The sequence below is a fragment of the Girardinichthys multiradiatus genome, chromosome 20 (genome assembly GCF_021462225.1).
Source record: "Girardinichthys multiradiatus isolate DD_20200921_A chromosome 20, DD_fGirMul_XY1, whole genome shotgun sequence".
NCBI classification, from domain to species: domain Eukaryota; kingdom Metazoa; phylum Chordata; class Actinopteri; order Cyprinodontiformes; family Goodeidae; genus Girardinichthys; species Girardinichthys multiradiatus.
Genome location: NC_061812.1, coordinates 30,022,464 through 30,040,114, shown reverse-complemented (window position 1 = coordinate 30,040,114; position 17,651 = coordinate 30,022,464). Strand labels below are relative to the sequence as shown.

Here is a 17,651-nt window from a genome sequence, read left to right as displayed (position 1 = left end):
TCATGTTTGACAGTAACTATGAGATGAGGAGCAAGATTTACACAGGTGTGTGAAAAAATACAGCATGCATTGATTATTACCTTCTTAATCTCAATCCTGTAGTATTAAACAATAATGTAAAAGGTGATATGTAGATTAAATGGGATCTGTATTTGCTTCCACTCTGTTTTGTCAACAGCGGATTAAAAACGTTATGTAATGCAAGTGTAATTCAGTATTTTAGGTTATTTAAGTCTACCTATTGAGCAGTAAAACAATTAGGGATGCTAAAATTGTTAAGAGGCTCTGGTTTAGTGACATAAATAACAACCCTTGTTTGGCAAAATACACTGGTTCTACCTGGCTTGATCCCAGCACTCTGGGACTGCCGGGAGAGTGCTGGAGTGAACTGATCAGGCCCAAGAGAAGGAGGGGGGAAAGGGATCAGGGTTAGAGAGAGATTAACGTAACACCGGTCTATAAAGCTGTGTAATCCGCACAAATTCAGAGCGACAACTCCTCCACAAACACTGTCTGTGCTTCCACACTCATCGTTTTTTGGAGTCAAAGGGACCCCTATAACCAGAGCAAACGAGGCCAATGGTTTGAGGACTAACCAATTTTGTGCAAAATAAGGAACAGTAACACATCAGGGGGCTGAAAGGAAACCTTTCTCAGCATCTGAAAGGAGCACAAAGGGAAAATCATGAAGAAGTCAAAGGTATTAAAGGTCTTTATGCTTCAAACCAAACTAGATATATGTATATTTTAAAAAGAAATGTCATGAACAGGTATGAATCCATATGTGTGCGGAGAATGAAATGTTTTGAAAGATAAAACTGAGCTCTTTGATGCAGTATTCCTTTGTTTAGGTTGTTGTGTTAATTTTGCTCTGAAAATGTCATTTTCTGAATATTTTCTTTTTGTTAGATGGTGATCAGGGCGAAGGGTAGGCATTTACAGGCCAATGCTTCAGCATTCAACCTTTTTAGGACTGTGTGGCACATAACAATCTGAAGTGTGATATTCTATCTGTTTTTTATTGATCACATCCATCTTACTTTAATTGTTTTTTAACCTTTTGACCAGCCTGAAACAGTAGAGTCACAATACCTGCGTCCTGCATATATTTGAGCTGTTCTTTAAACATCCCTTGGTTTTCTCAACCTCAGTTTTTGTATCATTATTGATACATTAAACGTTTCTGGTCATGACATTATCATAGTCAAAGAGATTCATTATACAAAATGTGGCTCACTTTAATTAACAAAGTCTAAGTTTTATTTAGTCACATATTTACCCAGTAAATCAGCTTTTTAAGGTTATTCCTAACCTTGCTCAGCAGTTATGGGTTACAGAAGTCCTTGTGTCACAAACTAAATGTTTGGCTTTGAGTGTTAAAATAATCAGGTTTTGCGTTATGGTAAATGGTTTTGCGTAATTATGGTAAAATATAGGTGTCATGTCAAATCAATAATCTGTCTTAAACCGAATCAGACGTTCATACGTGATATCTGCAAAGCTGACTTTGGGGGTTTTATTTGTGTTTTCTGTCCCCGCTCTGCGTACATGAAGGTCATCATAATCCTTCAAACTAATTAAACAAGTGGGGCTGCTCGGTAGTGAGACCTGTTCTATATAAATAACTTGTAGAAACTTTCCCCAGACAGATTCAACTGTTAAAACTTCCAATCAGTCCATAGCAGAGCCAGGATTTAATTATCCTGCTCTTGTTGTGTCCCAAGCAGGTGGTGAGTGAGAATGAGCCTCCAAGCTATCAGGAAGCAACTGCAGGTGAGGAGTAATACCATCTTTGCAGCTTGATGCAGTGGATAAAAGCTTTGTTTTTAGTTACTGCAGTGATATTAAGGTTTAATCTGATGACAATAATAATACATTTCCACATCTCACCCTATTTTCTCAGGCTATCCCGAGATGGAGGCCCAGTTTGCCTGGGATGATAAGATCATCAGGAGGACTTTCATCAGAAAGGTGATTAAATATAAACTGAACCAAATAAAGCAACCTAATAAATAGAAATAAATGTATCCTAAATCTGACTAAGCGCATGTCTGCCTGCAGGTTTATGCCATCCTCATGCTCCAGTTGTTTGTGACTGTCGGGATTGTTTGTCTCTTCACATTTTGGTAATCTGGCCGCATTTTTCTGGCCTCTTTCACTTTGATTTCAGTGATTTTACTAAAACTAAATCTAGACAACTGCTGATTTTCTTTTCAGCGCACCTGTGAGGTTTTACATTCAGACTAACCCCAGCTTGTACATGGCATCTTAGTAAGTAAAAAAACACTTTTATATCATGATTCGCACGGCCCATTCACACGGTTCATTAACGTTTCTCTCACTTTTCCAGCATCATGTTTTTCGCAACCTATATTGCACTGTCCTGCTGTGGAGATCTGAGGTAAGAGTTAGATTTATTTACATCGATTAACTTTGGCAAGTCTTCACATATTTAGATAATCAAGCTGTAAAAGAGAGCAAAAGCAAAAAAAAATGTGCAGATATATTTTTCTAACTTTGTTAAAGAGGTATAGTTGCATTAAAAATTTTACATTTGGCATTAAAGGGTTAAGTTTGGCAAATATCTAAATTTTTAGATGCCTGGCATTAAAATCCTCCGCCCCAAATAATTGTTTTTTATTTACAATTTCATCTCTTTATTTTCCTATTATTTAAATTAAACATTATCCAGATGAAGATAAATGTTAATTTAAGTGCACAAAACATCAATAATGATATACTTAAAACCTTGCTAAAGAGGTCAAAGAAAACATTTATCAAAAAGGCTCCCTTTAGTGTTTTGGGAGTGTGACAGTTATATTTTTCTTTCTATAATAACAGGAGGCAGTTCCCCTGGAACATCATTCTTTTAGTTCTTTTTGTAAGTATTTTCCACCCAATATTAGTATTCTTAATGTTACCCGTTGTCATTGACGCTCACTTCACCATTCTGTTTCGTTTGGTTTTTCTGAAAGACTTTGAGCATGGCCTTCATGATGGGGTTTGTTTCTAGGTAAATATCACCTGGCATGCAGAAGCAAGGTTATATATATTTTGTTGTAGCAAGAAGCTGCATTAAAAATTATTTTTTAAATGTTTGCAGCTTCTACAACACAAAGTCTGTGATGCTGTGTCTGGGAATCACAGCTCTGGTGTGTCTGTCTGTCACCCTGTTCAGCTTCCAGAGCAAGGTGAGGAGGGAAAGAAATGTTCCATCATCTGTCCAAGCAGCACAGCAGCAGTAACGGCTTAATTTTCTCATTTCTGGTTACAGATTGATGTAACGTCCTGCCAGGGTGTGCTGTTCTCTCTGTGTATTGCCATGCTTCTCTGTGCCATTACCATCTCCATTGTCGTCCCCTTCGGATATGTGAGTACTTCCTATTTTTTTGCAGGACCTTCTGGAATCAGACTAAATTAGCCGAGATTAATGATGAGTTAAACAACGGTTTTAGCCCTAATGCCTCAGGGTTTGGTGGCTGGTTACACTTATGCGTCAGTTAGAGGGGATTGACCCAGCAGATAATCTTGCACTCTTTTGTATTCTGCTTAAATTAGCGCACTCACCTTCCTGACTATGTTTGGTAATTGTTGTTGTCTTGCACCACAAGGTTCCTTGGTTACATGCCATCTATGCAGTGATAGGAGCCATCCTCTTCACTCTGGTAAGAGTAGGTCAGATTTTTGTCACATTACAACCACAAACTTCAGTGTACTTCACTGGGATTTTATGCAGTAAGCACAAAGTGATGCAGAAGTGTGATTTTCTTTTTAAAGGTGAAAATCTGAAAAGTGTGGTGTGCATATATTTTAAGCCCTGAATCAATACTTGAGAACCACCTTTTGTCTTTTTGGTATGTGTCTGCTAACCTTCCAATTACATTGCTGCCCAAAATAGCTTAAGCTCAGTCAGATTGGGTGGAGGCCATCTGTGAACAGAGATTTTCAGGTCTTGTCACAGATGGATGTAGGTCTGGATATTGACTGGACCGTTCTGACTTATAAGTGTGGTTTTGATCTAACTCCATCCATCAACTCTGCTCAGCTTCTCTGTCCTTCGGGAAAAGCATCCCCAGAGCATGATGCTGCCACCACCATATTCGACAGTGTTAGTTTTCCACCATACACAGCATATTGCATGTAAGCCAGAAATAAATGTTGGTCTCATCTGACCAAAGCTCCTTCTTCCACATGTTCGCTGTGTCCTCTACATGGCAAACCTCAAATCGAACTTTTCATGAACTTCTTTCAAGAATGCCACCACATAGGACAAAATTACAATGTTTAATGTATAATTTATAGGTGTCCTGTTGACAGATTCTGCCTCCTGATTTCTGGATGTTTGCAGGTCCCCTTTACTGATTAATACTGTCCTGTCCCAGCCTGTCAGTTTAGGTGGATGTCTATGTTGTGGTAGTGTTGCAGTTGCACCATGATCCATTTTCAGATTCTGAAATAAGTAGTTCTCTGTTAGATGTTCAAATCGTAGGATGTTGTTTTTATAACCTAACCCTGCTTAAACATTCTCCACAACTACCTCCCTGACTTGTCTGCTGTGTTCCTTGGTCTTCGTGATGCTGCTTGTTCACTAATGTTCTCTAACAAACCTCTGAGGCCTTATACTGCGGTTAAATCACACACTGGTTGAGTCTATTTACTTCATGACTTCCCAAACCAAGTGGTTTTGGTGGATTTTATTTAGTGGTATCACTTCAAATGGTGCTCAATACAAATTCATTCCAAACCTTTGAAAACCATGTATGTACTTTGTCTATCACATGATGAAATACACTGAAGTTAGTGGTTATAACATGACAAAATTAAAGTTTCAGTACTTTTGGAACTCTTGAAACTTATTTCCTCCCCGTTTCTTTTCCTGCTGCAGTTTTTGGCTTTTGACACACAGCTGCTCCTAGGAAACAAGCGCTACTCTATCAGTCCAGAGGAATATGTTTTTGCCACACTCAGCCTCTACCTGGACATCATTTACCTGTTCAGCTTCCTGCTGCAGCTCATGGGAAACGGCCATGATTGAAGAATGCTTTCCAGGGCAGTATTTGAAAGCTTGGCTTCAATCCCAGCAGCAGAATTAAATCATAAATATCTAACTCTTAATCGGATCAGATTCTTGAGCAGTCTATTGCTTTTTAAAGTTTCTTCGTGTATTCCAGTTATACATTCATGCTGCTGGTTTGTACTCTACATTACCCCTGGGAAACATTTTATATTTGATCGGTGCTCTCTGTCCCCATGTTTAGATGTTTAGGAATTGATGTGTGGGTTCAGTGTATCAGCCCCAGTCCTACTGTATATGTTTGAGCATTGACAATCAGAGCTGACTTATTGGCTCCATTAGTATCTAAACATCTCTAAACCTGTAGTTTAGATTCAGTAAATCTGCCATGGTACGCTAGTCTTTTTGATTCAGTTGAGTTTATTTATTAATTAGTTTTAAAAGCAGTATATAGATTCCCCTTTATACCTGTTTTTGCATTGCGAATCATTTCAGATGGTGTGCTTTGTGTTTTGTAAGCATGAACTGCATGCGTATAACACAGATTCCAAATGAACACTGATATTTTCTGGACAATACTTAATCGGGGAAACCTCAAATTGCATATTTTAATTGAAAAGTGAACAAACACCAACCACAAACGGAAAATGTGTGTATAGTGTGTCACAGTGCTTTTAACCGATTAGATCTTCATTTGAATCTAACTTTTGAATTGTGGCCTTTTAGGTGTGATAGGATGGAGTTTTTTTTTCTTCAGATTAATGACTTGTCTAAGCATAAGGAAGGTTCTGTGTAGTGAATAAAAACATGGAATGCAACAATTTTTTCTACAAACCAAAAGCTGTGTACATGTAATTCTGACTACACTAAAAACCTGACTCATGAAATACATTGAATGCTTTATGTGCATAGTAAAAATTGGACTTGCAGTGAGACTTTCAGTCAAGTTCTGATCAGAAATACAGTGGACATTTACAATGTTATTGCGAAAAGTTGTCAGTTTGTTTGCCCTGGGACTTTTAGTTAAAATAAGCAAATACAAAAAGGGCAAGTTTAAATTATAGCTGAAATATTGTCAGCTGACATGTCATCCTATATAAGCTACAAGGACCCAATTGGGAAAGTTAAACAGATTTCTTAAAAAGCATTTTTTAAAGAAATTTGAGGAAATTATACCCTGAAAACTAAGTTTTTCAATTTTAAACTTAAAAATCATGTATAAAAACATACCTTATTACCACCACAAAATAAAATAAAAAACAAATTGAATTATGTGGGAAAAATATGGACATATTTGGAAACATGGATATTTAATAACAATACTGAGATTGTCGTGAAAAAGTTTGGTTTGAAAAGGTGTTTCTTGTGCACTTATCGTGTTATTTGTAATTTGTTTTTTTGAAATTTGGTCATTATTTTATTTTATTTTTCAGATTACAGTCTGACCAAAAAAAAAAGGAAAAAATCCCCCACCTACTTTTTTTACTCCACTTGAGTAAGTCTTTTCATTACTACGGAGCCCACGAGGGGACATGGGGGAATTTTTTCCTTTGCGTTCCTACGCAATACTTTTGCGTTCGCTCGCAAAAGTTGTTAATCACCTAGAGAAAGCTGTGCATTTTGGAACAGCAGCACAGATGACAAATTGCTCACAAAACAAACAGCACTGATATGGCATTGATATGGTTTATTTGTTATATGCAGGTTAACACGCTGTCAACAATGCGATTAAATGCTTAGGATAAGACGAACCGTTCAAATCACTATAAAAACAAAAGTGGCGTGCAAAAAAAGTACACATCATGCAGCAGTGATTAGCAAAAAAGTGTCAGTGCAGTATTATTGTCCAGAGTTCACTAGTTTGACAGCTTGTGGATAATAACTGTCTTTAAGTCTGATTGAAGATCCTTTTATTTAAGGCCGATTTCAAAATGAAACTCAATAAATCTCAAAAACAAGTCTCCCACAAAGTATTGCGAGATAACGCAAAGACTATTGCGTGAGAACGCAAATGGTATAGCGTGGGGACACAAAAGTATTGCGAGCGAACGCAAAAGTATTGCGTGGGGACGCAAAAGAAAAAAATTCCCCCATGTCCCCTCGCGGACTCCGTATTTCATGACTACTTCTTTCTTCTATTTTAGTGTTATTATTTTGAAGTAACAATACCCTTACTTGAGTACAATTTTCAGCTACTCTCTGGATAGTACCACAAAGAAATAAAAACAGTTCACTACAAAATTAAAACCAAGTTTTTTTATTAAAAAAAGAAAAAACTGACAAATTCAAAGAGAAATCCAAAGAAGAAGTAAAATCTTGTCTCAATCAATAAAAAAAAAAAAGAAAACACAAGTTAAAGACAATTTAGCAACTCTGGCACAGGAAGACAAAAAGTGGCCAAGTGGCATTTGCAAAATAAACCAAATAGAAAACCTCTTTTCTCTAACAAAACTGTACAAAATGAGTTATTGTATAAATAATTAAATGTTCACAAACAGGGAGGTTGATGAGCCCAGTGGATTTTTAGAATGCTTCACAAAAGTTCAGAGTGGAGAGTTCAATATTAGTTCCTTGAGTTATTTCCCTTTAGGGATAATAAAAGGTACAGTAAGTATAATTTCAGCCGATCTCATAGGACATACGCCTAGCGGTATTTTTACTAGTGTGGAATAGAAATCAGATTTTTATTTGCTGTAAATCACTCAAAACAAGCAATCCAGACCCAAAATGGCTGGTTTTGCCATCACGTTACCATGGCAGCTCTAAGACAAAACACACATTTGCTTTAGAGCGGATGTTTTGTTCTTCCTATAGCCACTGTGGTTTCTCCTGCCCTCTCATAAAGAGAGGTGGAGCAAACAGAAAATTGGGCCATTAGATCTCACTACAACAGATGTGTAACACTGTAAAAACCCAGGCTGGACTGCCTAAAACCACCTGCTTGGAAATCCTATCTTAGCAGCGAAACAATTTGAAACTATGAAACAAGCCATCAAATTGACTTGAGGATGGATTTAAAAAAAGAGCATTTGAAATATTAGTAAGTGCAACAAATTATTTTAAAATTTTAAATTGTGTGTACTATCTACATAATTAGTCTGAGTATTTTTTTCTTATAATATTGCAATTAAAAGACAAGTTCATTTACAAATATGACTTTTTGTTACATTATCTCTGTTGTAAAAAAATACAAAAATAAATAAACACTGCTTTGCAACTAACACATGGTCATTTCATAGTTTCAAACATCATGGTTTTTGTATGAAAAGTGGTGGCTAACACATGGAATAGCATTTATTTGGATATTTCCTTCATGGTGCACTGAATCTGAAAACTTGATAGTCACGATGTTATATGGACAGGTCATAAAATCATAAAACAAAACAAAATCAATAAATCACACAAAAAGAAACAAATAGAATGGTAAAGAGAGAGGAGGTGGAAGGAAAGGAAGACTATTTACAAAATATCTTGTGTCTGAAAACTGTCATGTTTAACATGCTGCACTCTGTGATCCTCCTGGATGTGTGTCGAGCCCCCATAAATTCACCTGTGTTTGCATGCACTTCAAAGCTTTCCTATTTACAATGCAGGAAACCCCACCCTACAAATGTTAAAAAATGTACCTAGAGGACATTTTTTGACACATCATCTTAATAGGACTGCAACTGAAAGAATAAATTGACAACTTAACCTGTAGTCATAATTGAGAGCATGATTGCATACTTGTTACCCTATTTTAATGTCTGAGTTCATCAGAATAAAAATAGTATCTTAACAAAACAAAGTTTGTGTGAGACGCAAGATCTAAAACGGAGATGGCTACAACATCTTTGGTTGCAGAAACGTAAAGCAGCAAAATGTGAAGCCTTAAGACAGACACCATCTACCTTTCATTGGATTGAAAAATGTTTAAACAGAATGGCAAAAAAGTTCCTCAAGAACCAGCAGCTACTCTGATGTAACAACTAACTATATGAGATGCAAAGAAGCCTGTTGCCATTTTCATAGTATATACACAAATAAAAGTCAATTCTGTAAAAATCAGGCAGTTTATCCAGAGAAGGATCAGTAAGGCTTCATTATTTTTTTGGTTTTTTTTTGCAGAATTTTGGCTCTCCCACAAATTCATTCAGACTTGCAGTCTCACTAAGGCTGTAAGAATCATCTGTAATGGCACTTCCATGGTCTTGTGAGCAGTCCTTTGTAAAACACCACTACTTACTAGTACTTACAGTTCTGGTGTCTATACATTTACAGGTAAACGTATCTGAATGAACATGGTGACAGGAGCTTCACTTCACTTGATGTGCTGACTGGTATTTGAACACTGCAGCAGGAAGCAGGATAAATCCTTTAGATCAGCACAACATTTAAGTCAGTTTGGTTGAGCTCTCGGCTCTGAAAGGCTTCCTACAAACAGTTTGGACACAATATGAGGACAGACAGACGACACAAGACTTGGAACGGAAAGTAAAACAAGATAAAACTTGATGTGGACAAGAGAACAGCCTCAAACCATTTGAAGAAAACAACTAACATCTAATCTCAGTGAAGAGCAAAATTCTACAGCTAGAATCTAACCTAAGAACATTTAATCAAAAAAGGCAAATCTTTTGAGAAACAAACAAAATAAGAGAAACAACAAAAAACAGAAAAAAAAATCTTTCTACAAACTAAAAAACTCACTGACAGAATCAAACTCAGGTGACAGCAGCATTGGAAAAAAAGACTTATCGCTCCCTTTTCTGTCAGGCAAAATCATTCTGTGGGATTTTCTAAGTCTTCCATTTAATTTCCCTCATTGCTTTTACTAAATTACATTTTAATTTAGCAACTGCATTGCTCTTTTTACACATAATATTGAACTGCTTCTTTCTAAAGCGTGTTCACCTTACCCCTGTGACAATTAAAGGATGCCTGATGCTAGCTGCAAAAAAACCGCTTAAAACCACTTCTCAGAGATAGGCATGGGCCGGTGTGGAACCTGCTGGGTTAATAGACATAAGCAAAAATACCAGAGTTAACAGGTATTGAAACACTAATATTGAATAAAGTTAAAAATTAGAGAAGCACAGAGGAATTGGTAACCAGAGTTGGCTAACAGCAACACTCTTTAGCGTGGAATTTGTTACAGAAGGAAGAAGACTCAAAGTTAGCTATTTTCAGCATCAGTAATGTGTTTATAGATGAAGTCAAAAGAAGGGCAAAAAGTTTAAAGAGATTTTTCAGAGGATGCCATTTTCTACTGTGTCATCTCTGCTGTTCATTCAGGCAGCTACTTTTAAACAGGCTGACAACAGGCAGTTGTCAAAGTTGATCTATTTTATTTTGTTGACGTGTAAGTGCCATGGGGCATGTTGAATTTAGAAATGTTGGCATCCTTTTGAAAGTCTCTCTGTTAAGGTAAGGATCTACATTCTCTAAAGCATTTCACATCCAAAACAGCACTTAACTGTTACTAATGCTAACTAGGCTCATTACTAATATAGGATGCTAAAGACAGTTTAAAATGTTCACACTTCAATCATTTCAATTTTCTAATGACAGTAAAACCCTGTTTTACAGAGGCTCCTTTCTCATATGCAAAGTGGCTTTAATCCTACTACAAATAATACCCCATCACAGCAGGAAGGCTAGAAAAAAATATTTTAAATGCTGTTAATTGTAGTTCTTAAAATAAATCAGAATCAGCTGAAATGTATTATCTGCAGCTTCACAGGCTTTACTAAACTAGATGGAAATTGGCTACAAAACTGTGATATGGCCAAATTGCTTTATTGAAAAGCAAAGATGTACTACCTTTACTTGCTACTAAAATATTGATTTTTATTATAGCTATCATAATAAAAATCCATATCTATAGCCATTTTAGTTTTGATGCACTGACACATGTAAGCAGAACGAGAGAACACTGTTGCTTGAAACTTAGTTTTTTTTAGTATTATGTAATGTCTTTGATTTTAAATCAGCATAAGTTCTAGATATTTTTAAGATGAAGACCGAAGTAACTGAGGTAAAATTTAAAATCCCTGTTAGCTGAACACGAGAGACCTAGGGAGAGCTAATCAAACATTTGAAATACACACCAGCAAAATCTATATATTCCTAACCTATGGATGCTTGTTGTACTTGCTCCATTCGGCTCTTTGATAAGAAAGGCCAGGAGTGTTGTACGGCAAGTATTGTAGTTTGTAGCCAAATTTTCTATCAACATACAAACTCAAATATATAGCTTTTAATAAAGGGTATGGCTCAGGTGAGTTTTCCCATTTTTGGTTACACTACTTTTAGCAAGAGCGAATTGACAAGAAAAACACAATTATATCTTTTCTGATGTTTTGCTTTTTGTAAAGTTATGTTTGGAGTCTGAAAAGCTAATGTTAGCTAGATATTTATCTAGATTAGCTGTCCTGTTAGCTAGACTGTATTAGCCTGTATGTTTCCCTGACAGACATGGTGATTCTTTCAGTTTGTTGTCAAATTGTGTTTCAACATAATACCTTAAATTATCGCACTATCGCATATTATATAGTTACAATTTTGGCGAGATGCAATATTTTCGGTGTTTCGAAACCATGACTTTGTAAAACTGCAGGACATCGGCCCATGCCTATGCACAGACAAGAGTATGCTATGAGATTGCAATCTAACTTAACAGGATAAACACAAGTCATTTTTATGTTCCTTTTAGCTGATAAATACATGACTAAAAGTCACTAAGCCCCCAAAAAACAAAAGTCTTTTTAGAGAACCCATTACTGTGTTTGGTCAAGTTTTGTAAGTCCATTTTAGTTTGTCTTTAAAGAGTACAGCTTCTTATAACTTCTCTTTAATAAATGTACGCTTCAGTGATTCAAAACTCCGAAAAATAGAACTATGATTCAAATATAAATATAAATAATTGATTGTCTTTTATTCTGATATGGTCTAAATAAACAAAAGCTATGCACAGTCCATGTTATCCTCAGTCATTTGTGAATAGAAATCTCTGCAGCAGTTACTAGAAGAAGTAGCTTTAAACGGTTTAGAATGACTCCACACATCAGACCAGTAAAAGGTTTTGAAATCTGTACAAATTGCTGCTGCTGCAAATAGAATGTCAAACAACAGACATCAGAAAATAAAAATAAAAGTTTGCATATTTTACACATCAATAAAAGACACATTGTGTTTCAACTCTTCCTTGAATCACTCTGAAACATCCAGAATGCTTTTTTTAAAAATAAGAATTTGCTATACCACAAAAAATAATGCTCTGTGTCATGTCTTCCTCTCCTATTTTTTTTTTTGTTGTTTTTTTTTTACATTTTCTTTAAACAACTTTGTTATTTTTCCTTTTTCACTTCTCAATATAGATCCAATCTGCTTTGAAGAACATTACCACCTTTGGTTGGTCAAATCTTGAGGATGTGAGCTGAAGAGTTCAATGAAGTTAATTGTTGTCCTTTTTCTTAAGGAAAAAGAAAAGAAGAAAACAAAAAAAACACAAAAACAAACAGACACTGACACATTCACACCCACGAGTACAAACAAACACACTCACTGGCACACACATGTTCCTTTTGTTATCCATGTTCAAGTCCCGGTGCTTGGTTATGGTAGAGATCTCTTCCAGCTTAATCCTGTTTTGGTTGGATTCGTTTCCCGCCCTGCGGCTTCTCATTGGTGGGAGCTGAAAAAATTCACAACTCAGTATTAATATCTTGAAGGGGCTCAGACAACAATGTGCATATTTTAGACAAAAATAACAGATAATGAAAGATATCAAACAGTAAAAAAGGGGCTTAAACCAGATAGATCATAATTGGTTTCCATTTTTTTACATACTTGTAAAGTGATTGATGTTATAGTACATATTCTCTAACAAGCCCTTTAAAAGTTACATTCTTAACAGCAAATCAAAAAAAAGTATTCAGCTCCTTTATTCTGATACCCATGAATAAAACCCAGTATAACCAATTTTCAGAAGTCATCTACGAACACCATACTTATTGCATCCGTGCACAGAAAATGGCTCTTTCCCACCTTAGCTTCACTTGGTGTGTTGGTATGAGTAGTTTGTATGTTCTGCCGGATTCTCCATGGCAACCTGCTGCTGCTGGCCACCATTCTCCTGAGGGAAAAAGTTCAGGGAAAAGATAAAAAAAACAAAAACACTGAACACCACTACCGTATTCTTAAATCTCATGCTTCAATAATTTATTTTATTCATTTTTGTCATGCTGGAGTTGCCATTTTATATCTACATTTTGCACTTTAAGTCTTTGTTTACATTTTTTTTATTTTACACTAAATGCCAAAATTTGTTTGTTGAAAAACAAATAAATAAAATAGCTTTTGTGGAAAAGTAGTAGTCAAGATTAATGAATTATTTAAAAACTAGTAGATTGATTGGGTGAGAAAAATAGTCATTAGCAGCTCCCCAATGAAAACCTTTTCAAATGAGAAGCTAATCTATTGGTTAGCCCTTTGAACTTTAACTTTCTTTACTTTGGTGTTTAAAGTCAGCCACTATTAGAAATACAGTTTAGGTCACACCATATGAACTATTATTCATGCACATCACGTTGTCAAGCAAGCAGTTGAAAGTGTTTCTTACCTCTACTGGAACATTGGGGGGAGGCACTGGGGTGTACTGGGGGATATAGGTCCCCTGCATAGTAGTGTTGGCTGGAATATACTGTAAGGAAGGCAGAAAGGAAAACATGAATGACTGACATAAATAAATGCACCTTTGGATTTCAGGGCAGGAAACCAGTGAGACGGTTGTCAGTGAAAGATATACTGACTGTGCCCGTGCTGCCCAGAGACAGGTGGCTTAATTGCTGAGTGAGAGGCCCCATCATGGACGTGGGCTGGATGGACATGGCATGCTCCATTGTTGGGGTTAGCACTGTACCCTGTGTATGCACAGAAGCACCAACACTCAATTAATCCTTGACAGCATGGGTCGAACACACAGTAGGCTGTCTCTTTCCTCCCTCATTCGACTCTTTCCTCTTGACTTTTCAGAATCTTCCCAGATAAACTGTATTTTAACAACAAATGAGTCTACAAAAGCAACAAAGATACTGACATTTAAAAAAATTAAATTACATTCATCAATGAACTTAGGCATACCAATTCAACTAAGCAACACAAAAACAGAGCTCCAACACTGAAACAATGAGCCTTTGAGCTTCCAGACACCTGAAAGTTTCTCTTTCTGTTTTAGGTACCACTGTCATTACATCTAGCATATGCCAGTCCTCTTCTGAGATACATTCATAGACATTATCACTAGCATCATCCTCACTTGACTCAGACACGGTATTGCCAAAAGTATTCACTCACCTGTCCAAATGATTGAATTCAGGTGAATAATCTTTCTGCATTGCGTTATCATGTTCTCCCGATGCATTTGTAGGTTAGAGGCGAGTGTGTGTGTGTATGCATGGTTGTCTGTCCTGACTGTCTCTGTGTTGCCCTATAATGGATTGGCGAGCTCTTCAGGGTGTACCCTGCTTCTCAGCCAATGTATGTTGGATATAGGCTGGATAGGTATTTCTCACTGAAAGCCATGTTGGCTTGAAGTTTTTGTGAATTTACACTGCTTGACCTGTAGGTGGCAGTGTAAACACTGATCGTGTAAAATCAAATGAGATGGCTTACATGCAACTTTGCAATCAACACTCACACATATCCTAGAAAACAGCTTTTAAATCATTGTGACTTCCATGCATTAAAAGGATAGAACCATATATTTTGTGTCATAAGTAATGCCTCTTCAGTTGTAAAGAAGTGAACTACATCTACTTTCAGTAGAATTCAATTGTATATTTTATTTATTATCCCTACACTTAAAGTTAGCTTTTTGCTTTTGGATGGATGCCATATTTATTTTAAATAACAGAGTGGAGTACAAGATTGTCTTCTGTGATACTCACAGCTGGCTGCATGAGGTATGACTGGTGGTGCATCCAGGACGGGCTGTGTACCTGTAATTACGAGACACAATTACAAAATTGATTTGTACTTTTTACTAGTTACTGTCACTAACACTTCGGACCCTATAGTGTCTGCAATACATCTGTAGAAAAGGGTCAGAGGAAATGCAGGTCTACTAGCTTAAATAATGTGAATTTATTCAGGGGTTTAGCTCAGACATGTAATCATTCTTATGCATGTAAATAAAAAAAGCTGTAAGGCTAAAAACAATAATTATCTTGAAATGTCTCACCTGGTAGGAGGAGACAGGAGAATGCATGTAGGGCGAGAGGGAAGTCTGAGCAATCATTCGGTTCGGAGCCAGACTGTAGGGTGACGAGTAGAAACTGTTGAACAGACAGAACATCCTTAGAACATTGTGAGAACAGCCACCTCATGTAAAAACTGCACAGGTTGTCTCCAGGTAAATCAGCCATATTTCAGACCAGCAGAGGGCGACCTTCCACTAAGGTTTGTGAGCTGTGTTTATTTTACTGTAGGGCTGGGGCTGTTTCTGTCAGTCTGTGCATACCGCTCACTCACCCATTCTGTAAGGCTGTTGGGTCATACGCTAGCGTCATTCCTCCCTGGGAAAACAACACACAGGATTCGGAACCAGTGAGATCATGCAAACACCGGCGCGAAACAGCATGTACTCGAAAGCAGCCAGCTAACACAGAAAGTGTGATTTAAAACAAAACTTTTGAAAAAAAAAATAAATCTGGCTGTAAGGTCCTCATGAGACAGGCGATTAAAGCATTGTTACCGTATCTCCGTCTCGAGCCCAGGGCCTTCCATTCTGGAGATACTTCCCCTGGCTCTGCCTCTTCTTCTGACCCCCGTCTGCAAACTTGCATAATAAGGGCTCTGTGGGTGCTGAGAAAGCAACAGATCAAACAAGTAAGCAAATTCAGTGATCACAGCAGGGAACAAAAACAACAACATCATGTTTGCATAGTATAAAGCAAACACTCTACACACCGAGCACTCCTGGGGGAGTCTTGATGAATTTGCCATTGAAATGCTGAATTATGGCCTCGCACTTCTCTGTGGACTCCATTCTAAAACACAAAGTTTAACTGAGCTCCAACTACAGGAATCTGTTTGCATTACATGAGTAAATTGCCTAGCTGCACCAGAAAAATTTAAGTCAAACACCTTGCAAATCCCACGCCACGACTAGTCCCGTTGGCATCTCGGAGGACGCGCGTAGAAATGACCTGGCCGAAAGACTTCAGCATGTTCTCCAGCTCCTGCTCATCCATGGACACTGGTAGGTTGGAGATGTAGAGGTTGGTGGGGTCCTGCTCCTGTTGCTACACAGCGGAGAGGGAAACAAAATCAGTTTTTAAACAGCTTTAAAGCCTTATGACTCGATGTCCATAAGATGTGGTTTGAAGATTTTTTTTGTATCAACGTGATTTTTGGCAGACGGTGAAAGAATGTCTTACTGGAGGATACTGACAGTACCTAACAAAACTATTGATAAACCCTTAAAGGTGACCTATTATACTTCCTTTTAAACATTTGGGATCTATGGGCTATACAAAACATGTTTTTTCACACAAAATCATTCTCAAATAATGAGATTTCACCTCCTCAGTTCCCCCTTTTTTGAGCTCCTTACAGAATGAGTTGTTTTAGGGCTCTGTCACTTTTATGAAAGTTAGCGGTGTCTTGCCCTCAGCCAGCACTTCGTACATGTGAAAACGGCTGCCAGCAGATGCGCAACATTACAGCCATACATCTTTGACCGTGAGTCAGGACCAGAAGCAGAAGAAGTGGAGCCTCCTGAACAACCATCAAAGATGCAGCAAGCAGTTTCTGAATGGCAACTTCAGAATGTCATGTTCATAAATCAAAATGGTATCATTTATTACCATCTCAATTAGGGTTGTCACCCTTCTTGTAACATCCGAAATATCCGATGTATATTTCTGTCACACCCTCAAAAATAAAAGGAAGCCTTGTTATCTGACAGCGGGAGAATGTGCATGGACACATGTGGGTCTTTGTAGGTCTTTACTTTTTACAACCTTCAGTGCATTTTATTGGGATTTTATGTGACACACCAACATAAAGTGGTATATATTTCAAAATGGAGAGAAAAGGTTTTAAAAAATTTTTATGATATTCTTACAAATCAGTCATTTGTATTCAGCCACCCTTAGTAAATAGTTTGTAGAACTACCTTTCACTGCAGTTATAGCAACAAAGTCTTTTGCAGCTATGAACATCGGTAGAGTGAAATTAAGCCCAGAGAGACAGGATGGAGAGCTGAGAAAAGGAGTTTTCAGGTCATGCCTTATGATTCTCAGCAGCATTGTCGTCTGGACATTGACTAGACGATTTAAGCACATCGATATGCCTTGAAAATCCCGTTGTAGCTCTGTCTGTATGTTTAGCTTTGTTGTCCTGCTGGAAGCTGAACCTCATGTCTAGTCTCCAGACTTTTGCAGCCTCTAACAGATTATTCTTCCAGGATTGCCCTGTATTTACCTCCATCCGCCTTACCATCAGCTTTGACCAGCTTCACTGTCCCAGTAAAAGAAAAGCATCCCTACAGCATGATACTGCCCCTACCATGTTTTACAGTGGGGACGGTGCATTCTGGATGAAAAGCAGTTTTACATATATGTTATGGGCTCTATTTACTAAAGGGTTGAAC

General features: G+C 37.3%; 2 protein-coding genes across 3 annotated transcripts in view; one reads left to right on the top strand and one right to left on the bottom strand.

Moving 5' to 3' along the window:
• Window positions 1-503: 503 nt before the first annotated feature.
• On the top strand, window positions 504-5,932 carry faim2b (Fas apoptotic inhibitory molecule 2b). 2 transcript variants are annotated; one of them, XM_047348102.1, is made up of 12 exons: window positions 504-700; window positions 1,728-1,773; window positions 1,904-1,971; window positions 2,062-2,126; window positions 2,218-2,271; window positions 2,351-2,401; window positions 2,842-2,881; window positions 2,976-3,013; window positions 3,104-3,191; window positions 3,275-3,370; window positions 3,612-3,665; window positions 4,886-5,932. In XM_047348102.1, exons 1-12 carry the CDS (start codon window positions 686-688, stop codon window positions 5,033-5,035), a joined length of 765 nt encoding a protein of 254 aa, XP_047204058.1. In that variant the 5' UTR covers window positions 504-685; the 3' UTR covers window positions 5,036-5,932. The 2 variants fall into 2 exon arrangements, with proteins under 2 accessions (XP_047204058.1, XP_047204057.1); XM_047348101.1 differs by having other exon boundaries at window positions 1,725-1,773.
• A 1,323-nt stretch (window positions 5,933-7,255) lies between these two features.
• LOC124856755 (RNA-binding motif, single-stranded-interacting protein 2-like) overlaps window positions 7,256-17,651 on the bottom strand; it is a 43,339-nt gene continuing 32,943 nt past the window's right edge. Inside the window, exons 5-14 of the mRNA XM_047347563.1 lie at window positions 16,142-16,299; window positions 15,965-16,044; window positions 15,750-15,859; window positions 15,527-15,570; window positions 15,237-15,330; window positions 14,944-14,994; window positions 13,807-13,917; window positions 13,617-13,697; window positions 13,043-13,130; window positions 7,256-12,689 (exon numbers count right to left, since the gene is read on the bottom strand). Of these exons, the coding sequence (XP_047203519.1) occupies window positions 13,050-13,130; window positions 13,617-13,697; window positions 13,807-13,917; window positions 14,944-14,994; window positions 15,237-15,330; window positions 15,527-15,570; window positions 15,750-15,859; window positions 15,965-16,044; window positions 16,142-16,299 (810 nt within the window). The 3' untranslated portion in view covers window positions 7,256-12,689; window positions 13,043-13,049. The remainder of the gene's footprint in view (window positions 12,690-13,042; window positions 13,131-13,616; window positions 13,698-13,806; window positions 13,918-14,943; window positions 14,995-15,236; window positions 15,331-15,526; window positions 15,571-15,749; window positions 15,860-15,964; window positions 16,045-16,141; window positions 16,300-17,651) is intronic.

Coding starts and splice junctions, on each gene's coding strand:
- faim2b (XM_047348101.1), top strand. Junction 2,882..2,975: donor TCATTCTTTTAGTTCTTTTT/GTAAGTATTTTC, acceptor TTTTTCTGAAAG/ACTTTGAGCATGGCCTTCAT. Junction 3,014..3,103: donor ATGATGGGGTTTGTTTCTAG/GTAAATATCACC, acceptor AAATGTTTGCAG/CTTCTACAACACAAAGTCTG.